Raw genomic sequence first — 18,681 nt, 5'->3', positions numbered from 1 at the left:
TGACTTTTAGCCTCCACATGCTCAAGGTGTCATTTGAGCAGGTGTCTGTGTGCGTACACCCAAACGTGTGTGGGCTCCCTGTGTGTGATCCGTGCCTTGGAAGAAGCATGGACTAGGATTGTATCGTTGCTGGTTTGGGAAGGTCTTGAGTAAGCTGTTCTCAATGAGCTCCCCGTCCCTGAGTGACCCCAACTTCTCCTTGCTGGCATTGCCATCGCTCACCTGCTTGCCTCTCACTCTGTGCCCAGTTGGCACCACATTCCAGAGAGGGAGAGGACAAGGTGCACGGAAACAGCTGCTGCTTGTACCTCTCTGAGCTCTGGAGAGGATGGGTTGAACAGGCAGCAACAGCAAGGAGGGGAATGAGCAGGACCAGGAGGCTGCTGGGGCTGGAGGAAGGCCTGCTACCGGAACGTAGGCCTCAGCATGAGCCTGATGATGCTCCTGCCTGGATTGGGCACGAGGAGCCTGAGCACATTCGAGTGTTTATTATTATAATATTATTATTATTTATTTATTTATACCCCATCTTTTGGCCAAAAGCCCTCAAGGCGGCTTACAAAAAACACAAATATAAAAATACAATATAAAATACATCAATAAAACAATACAATTTACAAAAGTTAAATAACTGCTGTTAGGCTAACAATGTAAAATGCATGACACGTGAGGGAAAAGGGACAGGTAAGAACAAGGAAAAAAGCACGCTCAGGCAGCAGTTCTCAAATTACAGTTCTTATCATGACCAGCTGGAGTGGAAGCAGGTAGCCTGATAGCATGGTGGCTACTGGAGAGGGCAAGGGCAGTTAGTCGCTCAGCAGTCGCTCAGTTTATGCGCATAGGCTTCCTTTGCGAATCACACCTTGATATGGTGGCCACTTGTGTGTGCCCCCCCCAAAGGAGGAAAAAGAGGAGACCAATTTGCACAAAACTTGTTTATGCTAATATATGAGGATAGATGCAAATTTAGAAATACTTGCTATAACGTCAATAGAAATAGAAATCATGTCAACATAGTGGGGAAGACGGTGAGCAGGTGACCTGTGCATCTGCTTGGTCTGTTGCCCAGATATTAACTGTTGATGGGCAACTTCAACTTCTCTCCTCCTTTCTTATTTATATATTAGATTTATATCCCACTCTTCTTCCCGGTCGGTTCTTCTTTTGGTTCCTTGTCTTTAAACCAGGCTTGGTCTGGACAGCCCTTCAAAAAGAGGACTGTCCTCTACATCCCATCAAATGGAGAACTCTTATCTATGAAGTGGGGCACACGGACAACCCTGAACATGTGAAAGTCAAGGGCAGCAGGCCTTGCATTCATTTCTACCGGGAATGAATATTTGCATAGCGCTATAGATAGTAGTAGCTCAGTGGTAAAGCAACTGCTTGGCGTGTGGAAGGTCCCAGGTTTGATTCCTGGCATCTCCAGGTGGGAATGAAAGAGAAACCTGCCTGAAACCCTGGACAGCTGCTGCTAGTCAGTGCAGACATTACTGAGCTGGATGGACCAATGGTATAAGGCAGCTTCCTATTTTTATTTTATTTATTTATTTATTGTACTTTTAGACCGCCCTTTAGCGACAAGCTCCCAGGGCGGTGTACAACAGAATAAAACCACATTAAAATACAGGTGAATGTGGGTACAATACAACTATAAAAACATTTTAAAAACAAGGTGAAGACAAAGATTAAAATAAGATTACAATTAAAATTAAAATTAAGATTAAAATGCCTGGGCAAAGAGGTAGGTCTTTACCTGGCGCCGAAAAGATAACAAAGAAGGCGCCAGGCATATCTCGTCAGGGAGGGCGTTCCATAATTCGGGGGCCACCACTGAGAAGGCCCTAGATCTAGTTATTGCTCTCTGGGCCTCCCTATGAGTTGGAACCTGGAGAAGGGCCTTCGACGTCGAGCGTAGCGAACGGGTAGGTACATAGCGGGAGAGGCGTTCCACCAGGTATTGCTGTCTGATGCCGTTAAGGGCTTTATAGGTAAGAACCAACACTTTTAATCTGGCCCGGAAACATATTGGTAGCCAGTGCAGTTGGGCCAGGACAGGTGTTATATGGTCAGATTTTTTAGTCGAAGTAAGAACTCTGGCCGCAGCATTCTGCACCAGCTGAAGTTTCCGAACCGTCTTCAAAGGTAACCCGACGTAGAGTGCATTACAGTAGTCCAATCTAGAGGTTACCAGAGCATGGATAACCGTGGCGAGGTTCTCCCTGTCCAGATAGGGTCGTAGTTGGGCTACCAGCCGAAGCTGGTAGAACGCATTCCGTGCCACTGAGGCTACCTGAGCCTCCAGTGACAGGAGCGGATCTAATAAGACCCCCAAACTACAGACCTGCTCCTTTAGGGGGAGTGTAACCCCATCTAGGGTAGGTCAGACATCAACCATCTGGGCAGAGAGCCCCCCCACCAACAGCATCTCAGTCTTGTCAGGATTGAGTTGCAGTTTATTAGCTCTCATCCAGTCCATTATCGCGGCCAGGCAGCGGTTTAGTACATTGACAGCCTCACCTGAAGAAGATGAAAAGGAGAAGTAGAGTTGCGTATCATCAGCATATTGCTGGAAACGCACTCCAAATCTCCTAATGACCTCACCCAGCGGCTTCATATAGATATTAAAGAGCATGGGGGACAGAACTGAACCCTGCGGGACCCCATATTGGAGTACCCAGGGACTCGAGTAATGCTCCCCAAGCACCACCTTCTGGAGACGATTCTCGAGGTAGGAGCACAGCCACTGCCAAGCAGTGCCTCCAACTCCTAAGTCCGCAAGTTGCCCCAGAAGGATACCATGGTCGATGGTATCAAAAGCCGCTGAGAGATCAAGGAGAACCAACAGAGTTACACTCCCTCTGTCTTTCTCCCGACAGAGGTCATCATACAGGGCGACCAAGGCTGTTTCTGTACCAAACCCTGGCCGAAAGCCCGATTGAAATGGATCCAGATAATCAGTTTCATCCAAGAGAGCCTGGAGCTGGCGAGCGACCACACGCTCTAGGACCTTGCCCAGAAAAGGAACATTTGCTACCGGTCTATAGTTGTCAAGGTTATCAGGGTCCAAGGAGGGTTTTTTTAGGAGCGGTCTCACCACCGCCTGCTTCAGGCAGGGTGGTACCACTCCCTCTCGTAAAGAGGCATTAATCACCTCCTTGGCCCAGCCGGCTGTTCCATTCCTGCTAGCTTTTATTAGCCACGAGGGGCAAGGATCCAGAGCAGAAGTGGTCGCCCGCACCTGTCCAAGCACCTTGTCCACATCCTCGAGCTGTACCAACTGAAATTCATCCAATAAAACAGGACAGGACTGTGCTCTGGACACCTCATTAGGTTCAACTGCTACAATGTTGGAGTCAAGGTCCCGACGGATGTTCGTGATCTTATCTTGGAAGTGTCTCGCAAACTCATTACAGCGGGCTGTTGATGGTATTATTGCGTTCTGAGGACCAGAGTGTAAAAGTCCCCGAACAACTTTATAAAGTTCCGCTGGGCGGTTAGAAGATGACTGAATGGAGGCAGCAAAGTACTGCTTCTTTGCTGCCCTCACCACCTTCACATAGAGCGTGTTAGAGACCTTCACAAGTGCATGGTTACAGCCGTCGGGAGTTCGTCTCCATTTGCACTCAAGCCATCTCCTTTCTTGCTTCATCACTCTTAGCTCCGGGGTATACCAAGGAGCCAATTGAGCTCTGCAAAGGAGAGGGCGCACCGGGGCGATCACGTCAGCTGCCCGGGTCATTTCCGTATTCCACAGAGTGACCAGGGTTTCGACAGGAGCGTCAGTTTTATCAGCTGGAAAACTCCCTAGAGCCTTCTGAAAACCCTCAGGATTCATTAGTCTCCAGGGACGGACCATCTTAATTGGTCCTCCACCCTTGCAGAGGGGAGAAAACATTGTGAGTCTAAACCTCAATAGGCGGTGATCTGTCCATGACAAAGGAATAGATGTAAAATCCCTCACTCCCAGATCACCATCCCCTAATCCAGTGGCAAAAATTAAGTCTAGAGTGTGCCCCGAGATATGCGTAGGGCCAGTAACAAATTGAGACAGCCCCATGACTGTCATGGAGGTCATGAAGTCCTGAGCCACCCCAGACAAAGCGGTCTCGGCATGAATGTTGAGATCCCCCAATACCAAGAGCTTGGGGGATCGCAACAATAAATCCGCGACCACCTCTGTCAGCTCAGTTAGGGAGGCTTTTGGGCAGCAGGGTGGACGGTACACCAGCAGTATTCCCAGTCTGTCTCGCTGACCCAACGCAATGTGGAGACACTCCAGACCATTTTCCTATCGTATCATTCAGAGGGGGCTACAGATACTCTTTGGAGCTCCTTTTCCCAGGTGATCAGATAAGGTTCCTTTTTTAAAAGTTTTTGCTAGAAGCAGAAAACTTCTTTAATTTACCAGATTATTTCCCAGGATCTGTTGAGCATGCCGGCTTTTTATGCGTGTATCGTGTTTTTTTTTTTTTCTGCAGCTGCTGTTCTTATGTTTCTAACTGTGGATTTAATGACAACAAGTTTAGCTTTCATTTTATGTCGCTGGAACGGTGGCTGGAATCCAAAGTTTACAGATAAATAAATTAGCATAAAAAAACTTGAATCCCCGAGCCATCTTGACAAATAGTACCTGGTTTAGATACCATCCTCCATGAATTCTGTCTTAACCATTTGTACTGCCAAAGAGCTTCTTGTGCAGGAGAAGCGCTCTGCAATTTGAAAATGGCCAGAAGCAATCAAACCTTGCAAGAGGTCAGGCACCAGCTGCTTAAGCATTTGACTTATTATTTCACAGTAATATTGTATGCATTTTATCTTGCTTCCCTTTGGTCACGCCATGTCAAAGGAACAGAGCTATGTAGATATTGGAGTGCAGCCAAATAGTTTTGGTAACTTATCCGTTGGCTTTTTTGGTTTCACTGAAGCTGCTTGCTTCAGAATAACTGTTTGTACATCCGCAATTCCTGGATGTGTGGGCTGCTGTCCTACGCATGGTTAAGCTCCTTGAATCCCATTAATTCCTGTGGGATGTGGGGAGCCTTCCAGTGAGGAGGGCTGCAGCCATAATGTCTCGTTTGAATGCTGAAGCAGGGGTATTTCCTTGAAGATTTTGCCTGGAGCAATGGGAGAAGAGGAACAACACTCTTCCTATTCAGCATTTCTGATGTTTAAATCATAAGGATGCATAAGTTATTGTGTTGTTAAAATTTCAACCCACCAGACTGCTCATAGGAGCAGGCTACTAGCAACATGCTACTCCACTGCTGAGAGAGCTGCACTGGTTACCAGGCCAAGCTCAAGGTTCTTGTGAGGTAGTGGGCTCTCCGACACTGGAGGCTGCATTCAAGAGGCAGCTGGACAGCCATCTGTCGGGAATGCTTTGATTTGGATTCCTGCATTGGGCAGGGGGTTGGACTTGATGGCCTTATAGGCCCCTTCCAACTCTACTATTCTATGATTCTATGGTTAGTTCACAAAGCCCTAAACAACTTGGGTCCAAAGTACCTTAAGGACCGCCAGATTCCTTACGCTCTACCTCAGTCACTGAGGTCTTTTGATGGGACACTTTTGGTGATCCCACATGCTCCTGAGATTCAGCTGGCTTTTACCAGGGGCTGAGCCTTTAGCATGGCAGACCCTGCCATGTGGGACTGATTGCCAGTAGATATTTGGATGGAGTCATCCCTGTTCTCTTTCAAACTTCTTTTAACCATTTTTATTAAGATTTTGAATATAATATAAAACCAACAATACTGGAACAAATGGAATGGAATAGGCAATTTTGTTGTTAAATGCCTTCAAGTCGATTATGACTTATGGCGACCCTATGAATCTTATATATATATATATATATATATATATATATATATGTATATGTATGTATATATATATATATGTATATGTATATGTATATATATGTATATGTATATGTATATATATATATATGTATATATATGTATATATGTATATGTATATATATATGTATATATATATATATGTATATGTATATGTATATGTATATTCATAGGATTTTCATGGTAAGAGGTATTCAGAGGTGGTTTACCATTGCCTTCCTCTAAGCCTCCGGTACCCTGTATTCCCAGGTGGTCTCCCATCCAGTGCTAACCAGGCCTGACCCTGCTTAGCTTCCGAGATCAGACGAGATTGGGCATGTTGAGGGTAGTATGGCTGTAGGGACTAGGGAATATCATATCATAAAAAATAATATAAATTCAGATCAAGAGTTCCAAATTTTCTTAATGGAAGTTGCTGCTGTAATTTGTATTCTGTAACATTATAAAGTCCGACCACACAGTATAAAATGCATAAAGTTTTGCTCTTCCTTGGAGTGAATGTAAAGAGAGTGTAATTTTTTCTAGGATAGCAATATTCACAAAGGGAGGATATAGGAAGCAATATACCACAAAGGGAGGTCTGGTTCCTCCAACTTTCAGACATTTTTAAAAACTATATTATTCAGGCAGACCTTTCAAATCTGGGATTCTTTGCCAAACAGCTTTTACTGAAGTGTTTGATGTTTTTATTGTCCTTACTGTAGGACTGTGTCTTTAGGTTGTATACTGGCTTGCGATATTTTACCAATGCAGTCTCTAAATATTTAATAAATTAAAGAGCATAGAGCAGTGCAGAAGGCTTCCCCATATCCTCACAACAACCCTGTGAGGTAGGTTAGGCCCAGAGAGAACAATGGGCCCAGGGTCACTCTTTACATCAAACCACTGGTGGTAATCAGCAATCTACCTTCCCTAGAGTGCATAGAAATTGCTGGTTCAAGCAGTAAAACTCCTTTCTGGTATCCCAAGCTTCAGGGAGGCGATCCATTTGTTACTGGTGGTAGGGAAAGGGGCGTTTGGAAAGCATGCCAGCTTTTGCTAGGAAGCTAACCAGGTTCCCCACCTTCATTAGTGTTGATTTATATACAAATGCGATGATTTTGACGGAGGAAACAGCAGTAGGGGAGAGGGTACTCGACCCTTTTCTCACTCCTGTCGTTTTTGGCACCAGATTTGGAACAGAAAAATGAGGAAGCTTAGGGGAAGTGCACATGCTTTGCATGCAGAAGGTCTCAGGCTCAATGTCCCAGCATCTCCAGATAAGGGCTATAAGAGAACCAAGCCTGAAACCCTGGGCAGTTACTGCCAGTCAGTGTAGACATTACTGAACTCCATGGACCAAGGGCCTGACTTGATATAAGGAAGCTTCCTATGTTATCACTACTGCTTAACGTTCCTTTTGCACTGACAAGGTGCTGCACAGAACAGAGACAATCTTAGCCAGAGATCTCCGTTACAGAGCCACAAGATCTCATGGGGTAGCGACTAAGCATCCTCCTCCAAGGGTGCAATGATTGGGTGGATCAGTCACAAGTGCTCCTGGCCAGGAGTCACAAGCCCGTTGCTCCCCATTCTTTAATGAGTGGTTGTAGACCAATGGAACACACACACACCCCGGCCCCAGGATGTAGGCAGAAACCCAACGCAGGGGTGCAGTCACATCTGCACAGCAGGTTGCTCCTTGTGATCATGTTATGCTTTTAAATAGTTGCTTCGTTCATCTGAGGAAATGCCCTTACTTGTAGATAATGGGGCAGCATCAGGATATCCTCAAGCTGCGACTCATTCATAAGAAAGGTTAGGGGAAAGTTTTTCGTATCTCATTTTGCACAAATGGATTCCTTTTAGCTTCCAAATAAAAGCCTTAGAAAAGAGCTGCCTTGAAAATTTAAGCAAGTATGAGGCTGGCGATTAAATTTCCTATTTAATAGAACCACTGTGTAAGTTTAAGCAACACCAGCTCCCTTTTGGCAACTCTGAAGAAGCGGCTTTTGTGAACTATGGTAGTGGGTGGGTCAGGAACAGGGAGATGCCTTTCCTTTCCGGATGTTGTCATGTTCATGGTATTTGATGCTGCATTCTTGCTGAAAGTCCAGAAATAGGTTGGAAAATAATAATCATTTTAAAAATCCTATGACTTAATATTCTGTATTGGCCACTTTACATATACTGTGATACACACAGGGATGGACTTTCTGAATTAGAAAGCTTACAAATCTCCAAGGAAAGTCAGTTTGTAGAGCTCTGAGCATGTGGCATTCACAAAATTACTACCGTCTTGAAGTTTTTAAAGTGTGGTTTGGTTTGGTTCCTTTGCCTGTGTCAATTGGCCTCTGCCACCTCTCTTTTGCTGCCTTCGGGAACACAAGAGCCAGAAATATGATCATTTCTTACAAATAAAATATATAAAAAACAGAAACAGCTGTTTATGATTACTCTCCTGTGTTTGATTGCCAAGGCATCTGGTAGCATCAAGGGCTGCTTAATTTCACTTTTCTGTCTAGAGTATGTTGTATTGATGTGGATGCTGCCAAAGTTGAGATGAGACTAGGTTTGAGCTGAAACATCAGGGGGAATGGATTTTGCAGATAAATAAAAATCCCCCCATACAATGCACCTGCTTTGTTTTGATGATGATTTGGAAGGACTGATGAAACAAAGCAAAACTGTTCTCCACTGAGGTTGAGGGCAGGATCATTTCCTTCATTCTCATCTGGCTCCCTGATGCCATCACCTAACCAAAACTGATTGGCTATGGGGTGATGTGACACCATCTCACTGGCTATGTGATCCCTGATTGGCTGAATCATGTAGATAGCCAGAAATGCCTCCTGGCAACATAATTGTGTCGAGGAGGCTGCCAAGAGGGGCGGTGAACAGGAGTAAAATGGTGAGATGAAGACAAGGGTGTTGTTGTTTGTGATGGTGGGGAAGTTCAGAGAATATTTTGGGTTTCTCCTTTTTACACATAAATTGTTGAACCACAAACATTTGGGTCAATCCCAGAAGATGCCATTTGTCTCTCTAGGAAGCTGGTGGGGAACTGGACTGTTCATAGGAAAGGTGCTTTAACCTCAGTCAATGTGTTATGGGGGGACATCTGTGCCAGAGGTTTTGAAAGGTGTCCACTGGGAGATACAACCCCCCCCCAGCCCCGAGACCATATGCAACAGATTCTTCCACCTGTACTGGACCACTCTATACAAACACTACAGATAGGGTGTGTCATGAAATTGTAAAATGGTCTAAAATGCTTTTTGCAACATGGCTCCGATGCAGAGAATTGTGGGGATTTCATCTTGGGAAGAGATGGGCCTCTGTGTGAGTGAAAAACTTTTAAGTTTCGTTTCTCAGCTGCCACTAATTAAGAGCTGGAGAAGCAGCACCTGGTTATCTCTGTTATCTGCTGAGAGCCTGGTACTCAAGGCCAAGCGGGCCTGAGAAGAGTTGAGATCAGGAAGGGAGGGGGGCCTGCTAAGGCGCGAAAAGTGGAGAAGCTTCGGGAAAATTAATTCATTAGAAAGCCCCCTGATTGGCTGAATCACTGTGAACTATTGCTAAGGTTTTTTCCCTCAAGTATAGGGGGTGACACCTATAGTTTTGTTCCCCTGGGTTCCATCTAGACGGGTGGTTACCTGAGCGGGGTTCCACTGCCTTCACTTCCCTACTTATGTCTCTCTGAGGAGAGATGAGATCTACAACAACTACCTCTTCAAGTAAGTAGAATAGGTCAGTTAGTTTTGTTATTTTGGGTTGTGTCTGAACTCTCTTGTCTTACGTAAATTCCTGGTTGGATGTAGGTTTTGAGGAATTGTTTTGCTGCTATTAATTGTGCACATATATTTTTATTAATAAAGCTACTTCTTATTTACCCTGGTGTGTTCATTGAGCGAGAATAACTTTGGTTCTGAATCTGGCACCTTGACCACTGACCACAAACTACCAAGTGTGTTTTGGCTTTACCTGAGGGCTTCTGGACTAGGAGTGCCTGTTTGGCTCTTGTCCTTAGAAATCCTTGGTGTACCTGTTGCAAAAATGCTGTTCGTTCCCTGGTAGGCTGTCTCTGAATTACCACCAAGAACGAGAAGTTAGCCATCGAGGGTTCAACCCAAATTTATTATTCTGCAGAATAGAGACACACTCACCGCTCATGCGTAAAGTGAGCTGCCTGCATTTTACAAAGCAGGCCTTCCTTATATACCTTATCTCAACAATGTTATGTGGCAATAAAAGTTACAATCAAGCAGTTTAATAAAACAAAACTTAAAGATATGTCATCACCTTTTGGGTATCTGCCAATTACATCTGCATACACAAGATAAACCATAACTTCCAGCTAGTTTCTTTATCCTTAACTCAGTACATTGTAATCAGTTCCCTGAGGTCTATTTCTATTATACATTATAACACACCCTGTATTTTCTCAACATACCTATATCTGGGCTCTGGGTTCCCCTGACTCGAGAGTGTGAACCAGTAGAGGGGGTGGTGGCAGCCTATCTTCTACCTTGCAGGGTTGGTGTTGGTTTGCACAGCCTTGGCAAGGGGGAAATTGGGTTCCGGATCAATAACCCAGGGTGGGGAATTGGGTCCGAAGCATGAGCCTGGCTCCCGTGGGGGGTCATGGTTATGACAGGGTGATGTAAGGCTGGGTACCTGTTTCCCAGTGAGCTTAGGAAAGGTGCGTCTGAACTATACTACTTCAGGCTGTAGATGAGGACTTGCATAACTAAATGTCTGTCTGTGCAAAAACAAACAAAACCTGTGCATAAAAAAATCCTAGCATGTCAGGGAGAAGGTTTCTAGTTTCTCCCTGTCATGCTAATTTTCTGGATACAAGGATTCCTCCCCCCCCCCCAAAAAAAAAAATCTGATGCTTTCGCGCTGCATGAAGATTTACATCCCAGTTTACAGCCTTAGTGAGAGCTAGCCCTAGGCTGCATCGGTAATTGCTTTCTACTTGGTTTCCCTCTTAACACGAGTAATATTTGAAGAACGCTTTAGCTGGGTTCCAGATGTGTTTCTGAAGCTTGCATTAGCCCCTGAAATGTCTCTTTCTCTCATTGTAGGCATTTGCTCTAACTTTTTTAAAAAATTAATTCCTTTACTAAAAGGTTTTTCAGTTTTGATCACAAACAAAACATTACAGAAAGAAAGTAACTTTCAAGCAAGATATCTAACATTTACAACTAAAATATTTGGTGCATATACGCTATATTACACATTGTAAAATTCTGGAAAGGTATAACACAATCAGGATCCTATGTACAGGGAGTAGTATGGAATACTTAATCTAAGGTCCAGAAATGTTTTGGAATAGAGTCTATCCAGAAAGCCCTCTGTGAGACTGGGGCTAGTATTAACCCAGTTTGCCTAACAACATATGCAATAAAGAGAAACCAGGCCCCAGCTAATGTGCACTTAGATGTCACTCCCCTGAGATCTATATTGTGTTCTTTCAATTGCTCAGCCAGCGCAAAGACTGTTGCACACCAATTTGCTGTAACTCTTGAAAGCTCTGTGGTGGTGTTAGTTTCGCACACATTCAGCAACGAGCCATTTCCTCACCATTTGACGGGGTGGGTGGGAAGCTTGTCACTTCTCGTCTTGCAAACTAAGCAGGGCTATTAACAGACGTTGTGTCTAAAGCCCCGGTAGCGTTGGAACTCCTTGCTTAATCGTTTTTGCTTATCAAAGTTTGTTTTTCATTTCAGGTGAAAGATGTTACTGCACCAAGCAATGCTTCTGTTTTGGTTTTTAACACTTCTGCACCACCTCATCAGTACCATATTCAGAATTTGGGGGCTGTGAAAGATTATGACATCCGTGTTTCTTGCATGAATGAAGTAGGCTGGTCTGGCTTCAGCTCATGGATTACAGCCAGTACAACAGAAGGAGGTAAGAAAAGCAAATGGCGCAATTCCCTACTGATAAATAAAGTAGCCCTTTATCATGTTTGTGTGTTTTACCATCTTTCTAAATCTAAAGAGCTTAGGGTGACATACAGAAATGTTTCCTCCTATTTTGCTCATCCCAACAACCTTGTGAGGTTAGGCTGAAATACTATGTCTAGCTCAGTGGTTCCCAAACTTTTTTCCATACAGAACATTTGAAAATTGCTGAGGGTCTTGACAGACCATTTAATTATTTTTCTGCCTGTTGTATCAGTTGTAATGTGCTGTGCCAGGTGCTGTATGTCAACCTTTCCCAAAGTTTGGGTCCCTGGATGTTGCTGGACAACAGTTCCCATAATTCCTGACCATTGGTCATGCTGGCTGAAGCTGATGAGAGTTGTAGTCCAGCAACATCTGAGAACCCAAAGGTTGGGAAAGGCTGCTGTATGACTTTCAATTGTATTTATATTGCTTCTTTTATTTCTTATATTGCATTTTATTGTATTACAATTCAAATTATACTACAATAAAATACAAGAAACAAAAGAAGCAATCAGAATCTAATTTAAAATAGATATGAATATTTCCTGTGGTCATGCTATGGACCCCCTGAATGAAGATCGCAGACCATTGGTGGTCCACGGACAATTGTTAGGGAACCTCTGGTCTAACCCAAGGACATGTAACGAGCTTCATGGGTGAAGAGGGGTTTGAACCCAGGTTTCACCAGTTGAGGCCTATACACTGTAGTACTGGTTCTTTCATGCAGCTACTCTAGAGCTCTGTCCTGTTTTTACAGCAGTATATTCAAGAAGAGTCTAATTATATTTCTATATTGAATACCACATTAGTATACATTGCAAGCCACAGCCTATTTTACACTACCATGTGATTATCTGAGACATTTCCAGGTTATGTTTCTATATGCAGTAATTCTATACATTATTACCAACTTGCTGCAGCAGGATCCAAAATCCAAGGCAGTGCTTTTGTTGCAGGAAAATCACATTTATCACTCAAGCTGCAATCTTTTGTCAGTGGGAAAATACTTTCCCCACTTGCCCAGTAGAGTTATCAGTTAGGATAGCAACCTCTGCATGGAATGTAGTGTGGATGATGTGAGCTCCTATTGGATGGTGCCAGTGATCTTATTGGTGATGAGCAATGCCCCTCCCCTCCTGCTCTCATATCTGTGCAATTTTCTTAATAGATGAGTATTTACCTTCTGTGTCACTCAAGCAGTGTATGCAGCCCTTTAAAAATTAAGAGTGGAAGACACTAGCGAGGCTACACACCCCGTGCCTATCTTGTGATGTACTTTCATTTATTCTTATTTTATTATTTGAGTGCTGTATGCTCCCACCCCATCAGTTCTGCAGCACACATCTTCTTTAATTAAACAAAAATGGAGAAATGGCCATCCCTCTGTTGTTCACAGTGAGCATTTTGGAATGATAATTATTAGGAAGGGGACATGGAGTTTTACTCTCTGTATATGTAGTGTGCGTTCCCTTTCTTTTTTTCTTCTCTATTATATTACTTTTTAAAAAAAGTTACATAGTATCCACATAAAAGATTGTTCAGCCTTTGTGTGTGTGTGTGTGTGTGCATTTGTTTTTAAGCTCCTTCAGCTTCACCTGGGAATATCACACTCTCAATCAATGAGTCCAGCTCTTCTGTGATAATCACATGGATCAAGCCTCCCATTGCACAGATGAATGGTGAACTTCAAGGCTACAGCATCTCTCATGTGTGGCAGAATTTAGAGGTGTCTGTAAGTAAGAAACAATGGCTTTGTTTGTATGTAATCCTGAGCTATGGTTAATAACCAAGGTTTATAAACCAACAACAAACCAAGCATGTTTTAACTGTGGTTTATAAGCCATAGTTAAGCAGCAAGGCCAGGTTCTGGAGATCAGCTTTAACTATGGTTAACTAAACCATGGTTTATGAACCATAGATTAGTGTTAAGTGTGAACTTGGCCAATGAATAACCCTTCCAAAAAGAGTTATCCAGAAGGAAGCATTGCCTTTTTCTGTTTTCAAGTTTACTTTATTGCAAATGGTAGCATTTTAGGTGTGTGGGTCTACAAATCTGAAACTTTAGGTGTTTTCATAGGTAATATAAAGAAAACATTATGCTTTACCTAGTCCAGTACTGTCTGCTGTGACTGGCAGCATTTCTCCAGAGTATCAGCTGGGGTGTCTGTCATCTCCAGCTATCTGATACTTTTAACTGGAGATGTCAGGATTGAACTTGGACTTTTCTGCCTTAAGCCATGGGCACTTAGCTGCAGAGCTATGACTGCTCTTTCCAAATTAGGAAGCATTAGGGGCCAAACCAGGTATGATGATGGCAGTAAGGATGTTTTAAACATGGGGAATTGATTTTAAAAGCAAAAGGGGAACACAAGTGAGGGATGTGGAAGCCTACTCTTGTCTGACCAACACTATTATTTCTCAAGCTTTTCTCAAAGGACACTTGAGCTTGGCTGATAAGAAACTTGCTTTGGGGAGAAAAGCTGCAGGGATATAAGTCACAGCTTGGAAGGAGAATTCTGTTCCTCTTTTGTTTTTAAAGTTAGGCCTTTGCTCTTTATGCATAATTGAGGTAGTTCCATGTCTGAACATACAGGACTGACACTCTCACATTTAGTTAGGCCCTAGTGCCCCTGGGTTTGTACTCATCCCAAAGGATCTGTTTTCAGTCTTGGAGAAGCCTGATACGGTATGTACAGTGCAGATGGACAGGCCCTGATTTGGCGTATGTTGCGAGATTATGGACTTGCCTTGCTCCAGCAAATCCCATTCTCATCCACCTGAAACATTTTATTTATTTATTTATTTATAATTAAATTTATATCTTGCTGTTACTCCCAAAAGGAGCCCAGGGTGGCAGAGTGATACAACAAGAAGGGCATAAGAAACGCCTTGAATTCTGGAAAAGGTCCAGCATTCTGTTCTCGCAGTGGTCAACCAGATGCAAGCCCACGAGCAGAACATGAGTGCAGTTGCATTCACACTGTCCCGCTTGTATTCCCCAGCAACTGGTATTTAGCAGCATGCTTCCTCCAGGAGTGCAGTCATCCTGGACCTTGGAAGGTCTTAGACCCCTTACTTTTTGGGAGCAGGGTCCCTGTAGGGACCCTACGTCTCCAGCATCCTACGAGCCAATCAGCATGAGATGGGAGTGTTAGCCACTTGTTGTTGTTATGTGCCTCCAAGTCGACTACGACTTATGGTGACCCTATGAATCAGCGACCTCCAAGAGCATCTGTCATGAACCACCCTGTTCAGATCTTGTAAGTTCAGGTCTGTGGCTTCCTTTACGGAATCAATCCATCTCTTGTTTGGTCTTCCTCTTTTTCTACTCCCTGCTGTTTTTCCCAGCATTATTGTCTTCTCTAGTGAATCATGTCTTCTCATTATGTGTCCAAAGTACTTAGAAGAGTCTTCTAACATGCTTCCTTGTCTTTTCTTGCTAATTGGAGCCAATCCGAGTGAAAGGAGGTGAGTCAGCCACTGAGAAGATTTTTCTTAGTAGCTGTAGCTAACACTCTCCCCTTCCATGCTTATTGCCCCCTAGGGATGTCTGTTGTTGTGGGAAAAGGCATTAACAAGGATCTCCTTCTCAACCCAGCAAGGAAAAAAAAAGAGATTTGAGAGGGGGCGTGGCTGTGACTATCATGAAGGGAAACTGCGCTTCTGAATTTGCCACTACACTACTGACTGCCTCTACTACTGGAGTTAATATATCGCCATCATGACTAGTGGACATTGACCTGGTTAACACTAACTAGGTTCCCTCTTATCCAGAGATGGTTAAGCTACTTTGAACTCTGGTTAAGGGAGATGTTGGTGCTGATATATCGCATAACTATGGTTAAGGCAGAGTGGTAAATATGCTCTGGGAAGGGTACATATCGCCCTGCAATTGGTCCCAGAAAACTAACTGCAGTTAAGAGATTGAGGTAGTCACCATACTATATACACACTTCTCTGGAAGTTAATCCTATTGAACTCAGTAGGAGTACTTCTAAGTAGATATGCAAAGGGTTGCACTGTGAGACTGTTAAGTCTGCATCAGTCCTGACTTGGCGGTTACACCATATCTATAGCCTTCATTACTTTTATTGTTATTATTTATTAAATGTATTAGTTGCTTTTCTTCACCAAAGTGAACCCAAAGTGACTTACAATCGATAAAAAGATTAAAACCAATATAGAGGACTAAAACAAATAGGAAGTTAAAAACCACAGTAGATAAAGATAAAAGGCGGTGAAACAGCCTACCCCCTTAAAAGAGGCTACAACATAAAAAACCCTCCAGAATTAAGAGCCGAATGCCTGGGACAAGATAAATGTTTTTGCCTGGTGCCTAAAGATAGATAACGATGGCGCCAGGCATGCCTCCCTGGGGAAGAATGTTCCACAGACAGGGGGGGCACCACTGAGAAGGCCAGTTCTTATGTCGCCACCCTTGGAGGGGGCACATGAAGAAGGGTCTCGGATGTTGAGCACAGGGTCTGGGTTGGTTCATATAGGGAGAGGCAGTTCTTGGGGTCCTGAGCCATATAAAGCTATACAGGTCAAAACCAGCACTTTGAATTGAGCCTGGAAACTAATTGGTAGCCAGTGGAGTTGTGCTAGAATTGGTGTTACATGCTCAGACTGTCTTGTCCCGGTGAGCAATCTGGCTGCTGAATTCTGTACCAGCTGCAGTTTCCAAACTGCCTTCAAAGGCAGCCCCATGTATAATGCATTGCAGTAATCTAGGTTAGAAGGCCAGTGTGGTGAAGTGGTTAGAGTGTTGGATTATGACCTGGGAGACCAGGGTTTGAATCCCCACACACCCGTGAAACTCACTGGGTGACCTTGGGCCAGTCACTGCCTCTCAGCCTCAGAGGAAGGCAATGGTAAACCCCCTCTGAATGCCGCTTACCATGAAACCCTATTCATAGTTTCACCATTGACTTGAAGGCAGTCCATTTCCATTTCTAATCTAGGTTACCAGAGCGTGGACAACAGAAGTCAGGCTTATGAATGAGAGAGGAATTGGGCCTAAAACCTTGTTGTTGTTTTAAAAAACTGTGATGTAATACTCTGAAATCATTTTGTTTTTGATTTTGACCTGAGCTTGTGCGTGTGTGTTCTGTGTCTTCAAGCTGATTATGACTTATGGCAACCCTATGAATCAGCAACCTCCAATAGCATCTGTCATGAACCACCCTGTTGAACTGAGCTTATCAGAGCATTATATAAAGCTGGTTGAACTTCTAGACCCTTTGAACTGGGAATCTTACTCAGACCAAGGCTTACTTATCCCACCTAGCCTCTGAGTTGCTTTCTGATTGAAAACAACATCAAGTCCTCATGGTTATATGACATGTAGCCTGCATCAGAAAATTCAGAGCCTTATATAATGAAGTGTTATGGAAAAGCAAAACCAGAAGAAGTTGAGATTTATGATGGAAGCATGCTCCTATACAGACCCTACTTTCTTAGGTTCCTATGATCCTCCCACCCAGTTGATTTTATTTATATTAGACTGGCTTTTTGAGTCTACAGTTGAAGCACTGAACCAAAACTGCACATAGCACACCACAGTCCTGCACTTGTCTATTCAGAAGTAAGCACCGTTGAGTTCAATTAAGCTTACTCTCAGGTATATGTGCATAGGATTTCAGGATCAATGTTTTCAAATCTCCCACAGAAGGGGGAAAAGTGATTCATGCTTATTTTCTGTAAGGCTCGGGTTTTCTGTTCCCTTTTTAATGTTTTTAGGATTTAGAAATCGTTATGGTTTAAACACACTGAAATCAGCAAAGCAGTAACATGACCTTGTGACTAGTCTAGGGTGGAGACGCTAACTCATCAACTTATCCCACAGACGACAGGGGAAAAAGTCACTTCCTTGATCCTCGGGAGGAGAACATAAATCTTCTCGCTCCGAGCTCCCCTAGTAAAACATTGAAAGCCAAAGCGAGGCAGTTCATATTTTACATGTGCCTACATCTTTTAAGATGTAATAAAATGCAGTCCATTGTTTGCCTATAACATTCCCGAGTAAGATGGAAAAGCATTTGTCAGGCTGTAAACTCTTAATGAAGCCTTTCACAAAAGAAGTTGCTTATAGCAATAGGGGGGATTTATTGGTCAGTAGAAGTTGCTTAGGCAAGAATAGTCCCCCTCATCTTAAATGACTTAAAATGAGACATGGGATCGCATGTTCCTTTTCTCTGGCCATCTTCTCTTGTTTTAGGAACATAATTTAGCTTGTCTTAACTGTGATTATAAGCTTTATATCAGGATAGATGTTAACCATGATTTATGCTAGTCAGGTTCCCTCTTAACCGGGGTTTGCTAACCAGATTCAAATCCTGGCAAAGAGAAATGGCTCAAATATAACACTAAAGCAAACCATGACTTAGTGCAAACGTATGAGTATGCAGGCTTCTGCAGAGGCAATTGTGGCCACCTCACCCCCCACCCCCCAGTCTTGTTGCTGCTGCGCTGCCTGGGCCTAAGCCGTGGTTTGGTTTAGCATGTCATTCGAACCTGGGCTCATGGTTTATCATTTTCAAACAAACCATGAGCTGTAAACCAAAAACAAACCTTGGTTAAAGCTTGTGGTCTGTCTGGAGCATGACAAAGCACAAGCCCAGGTTCAGATGACCGACTGTCAAACCATGGCTTAGCTTGCAGCAGTGCAGCAGCCTCAGGATCAGAAGAGGAGCAAAATCATAATGGCTGCTGCATGCTTACACTCAACCAAGGTTTGACTTAGCGTTGTTGTTGCCCTTCACCCTGAGGTCCCAGGGCAGTTTAAAATACACCCTTAAAACAGTTTGAAACAACTTACAATCACAAAATCTCAATCACACACATTTGGTCAGTATTATTTCTCATTAACTATGGTTAATGTTCAT

The 18,681-nt window shown here is 43.5% G+C and overlaps 1 protein-coding gene across 3 annotated transcripts in view; it reads left to right on the top strand.

The window, feature by feature from the left end:
• The window catches only part of MERTK (MER proto-oncogene, tyrosine kinase), an 83,016-nt gene that overhangs the window by 29,955 nt on the left and 34,380 nt on the right, over window positions 1–18,681 (top strand). For all 3 annotated transcript variants that reach the window (XM_061625526.1, XM_061625525.1, XM_061625528.1), the window contains exons 7-8: window positions 11,573–11,756; window positions 13,375–13,526. In XM_061625526.1, the coding sequence (XP_061481510.1) occupies window positions 11,573–11,756; window positions 13,375–13,526 (336 nt within the window). The remainder of the gene's footprint in view (window positions 1–11,572; window positions 11,757–13,374; window positions 13,527–18,681) is intronic.

The sequence above is a fragment of the Rhineura floridana genome, chromosome 4 (assembly GCF_030035675.1).
Source record: "Rhineura floridana isolate rRhiFlo1 chromosome 4, rRhiFlo1.hap2, whole genome shotgun sequence".
Classification (NCBI taxonomy): Eukaryota; Metazoa; Chordata; class Lepidosauria; order Squamata; family Rhineuridae; genus Rhineura; species Rhineura floridana.
This window is presented reverse-complemented; position numbering and strand designations above follow the sequence as displayed.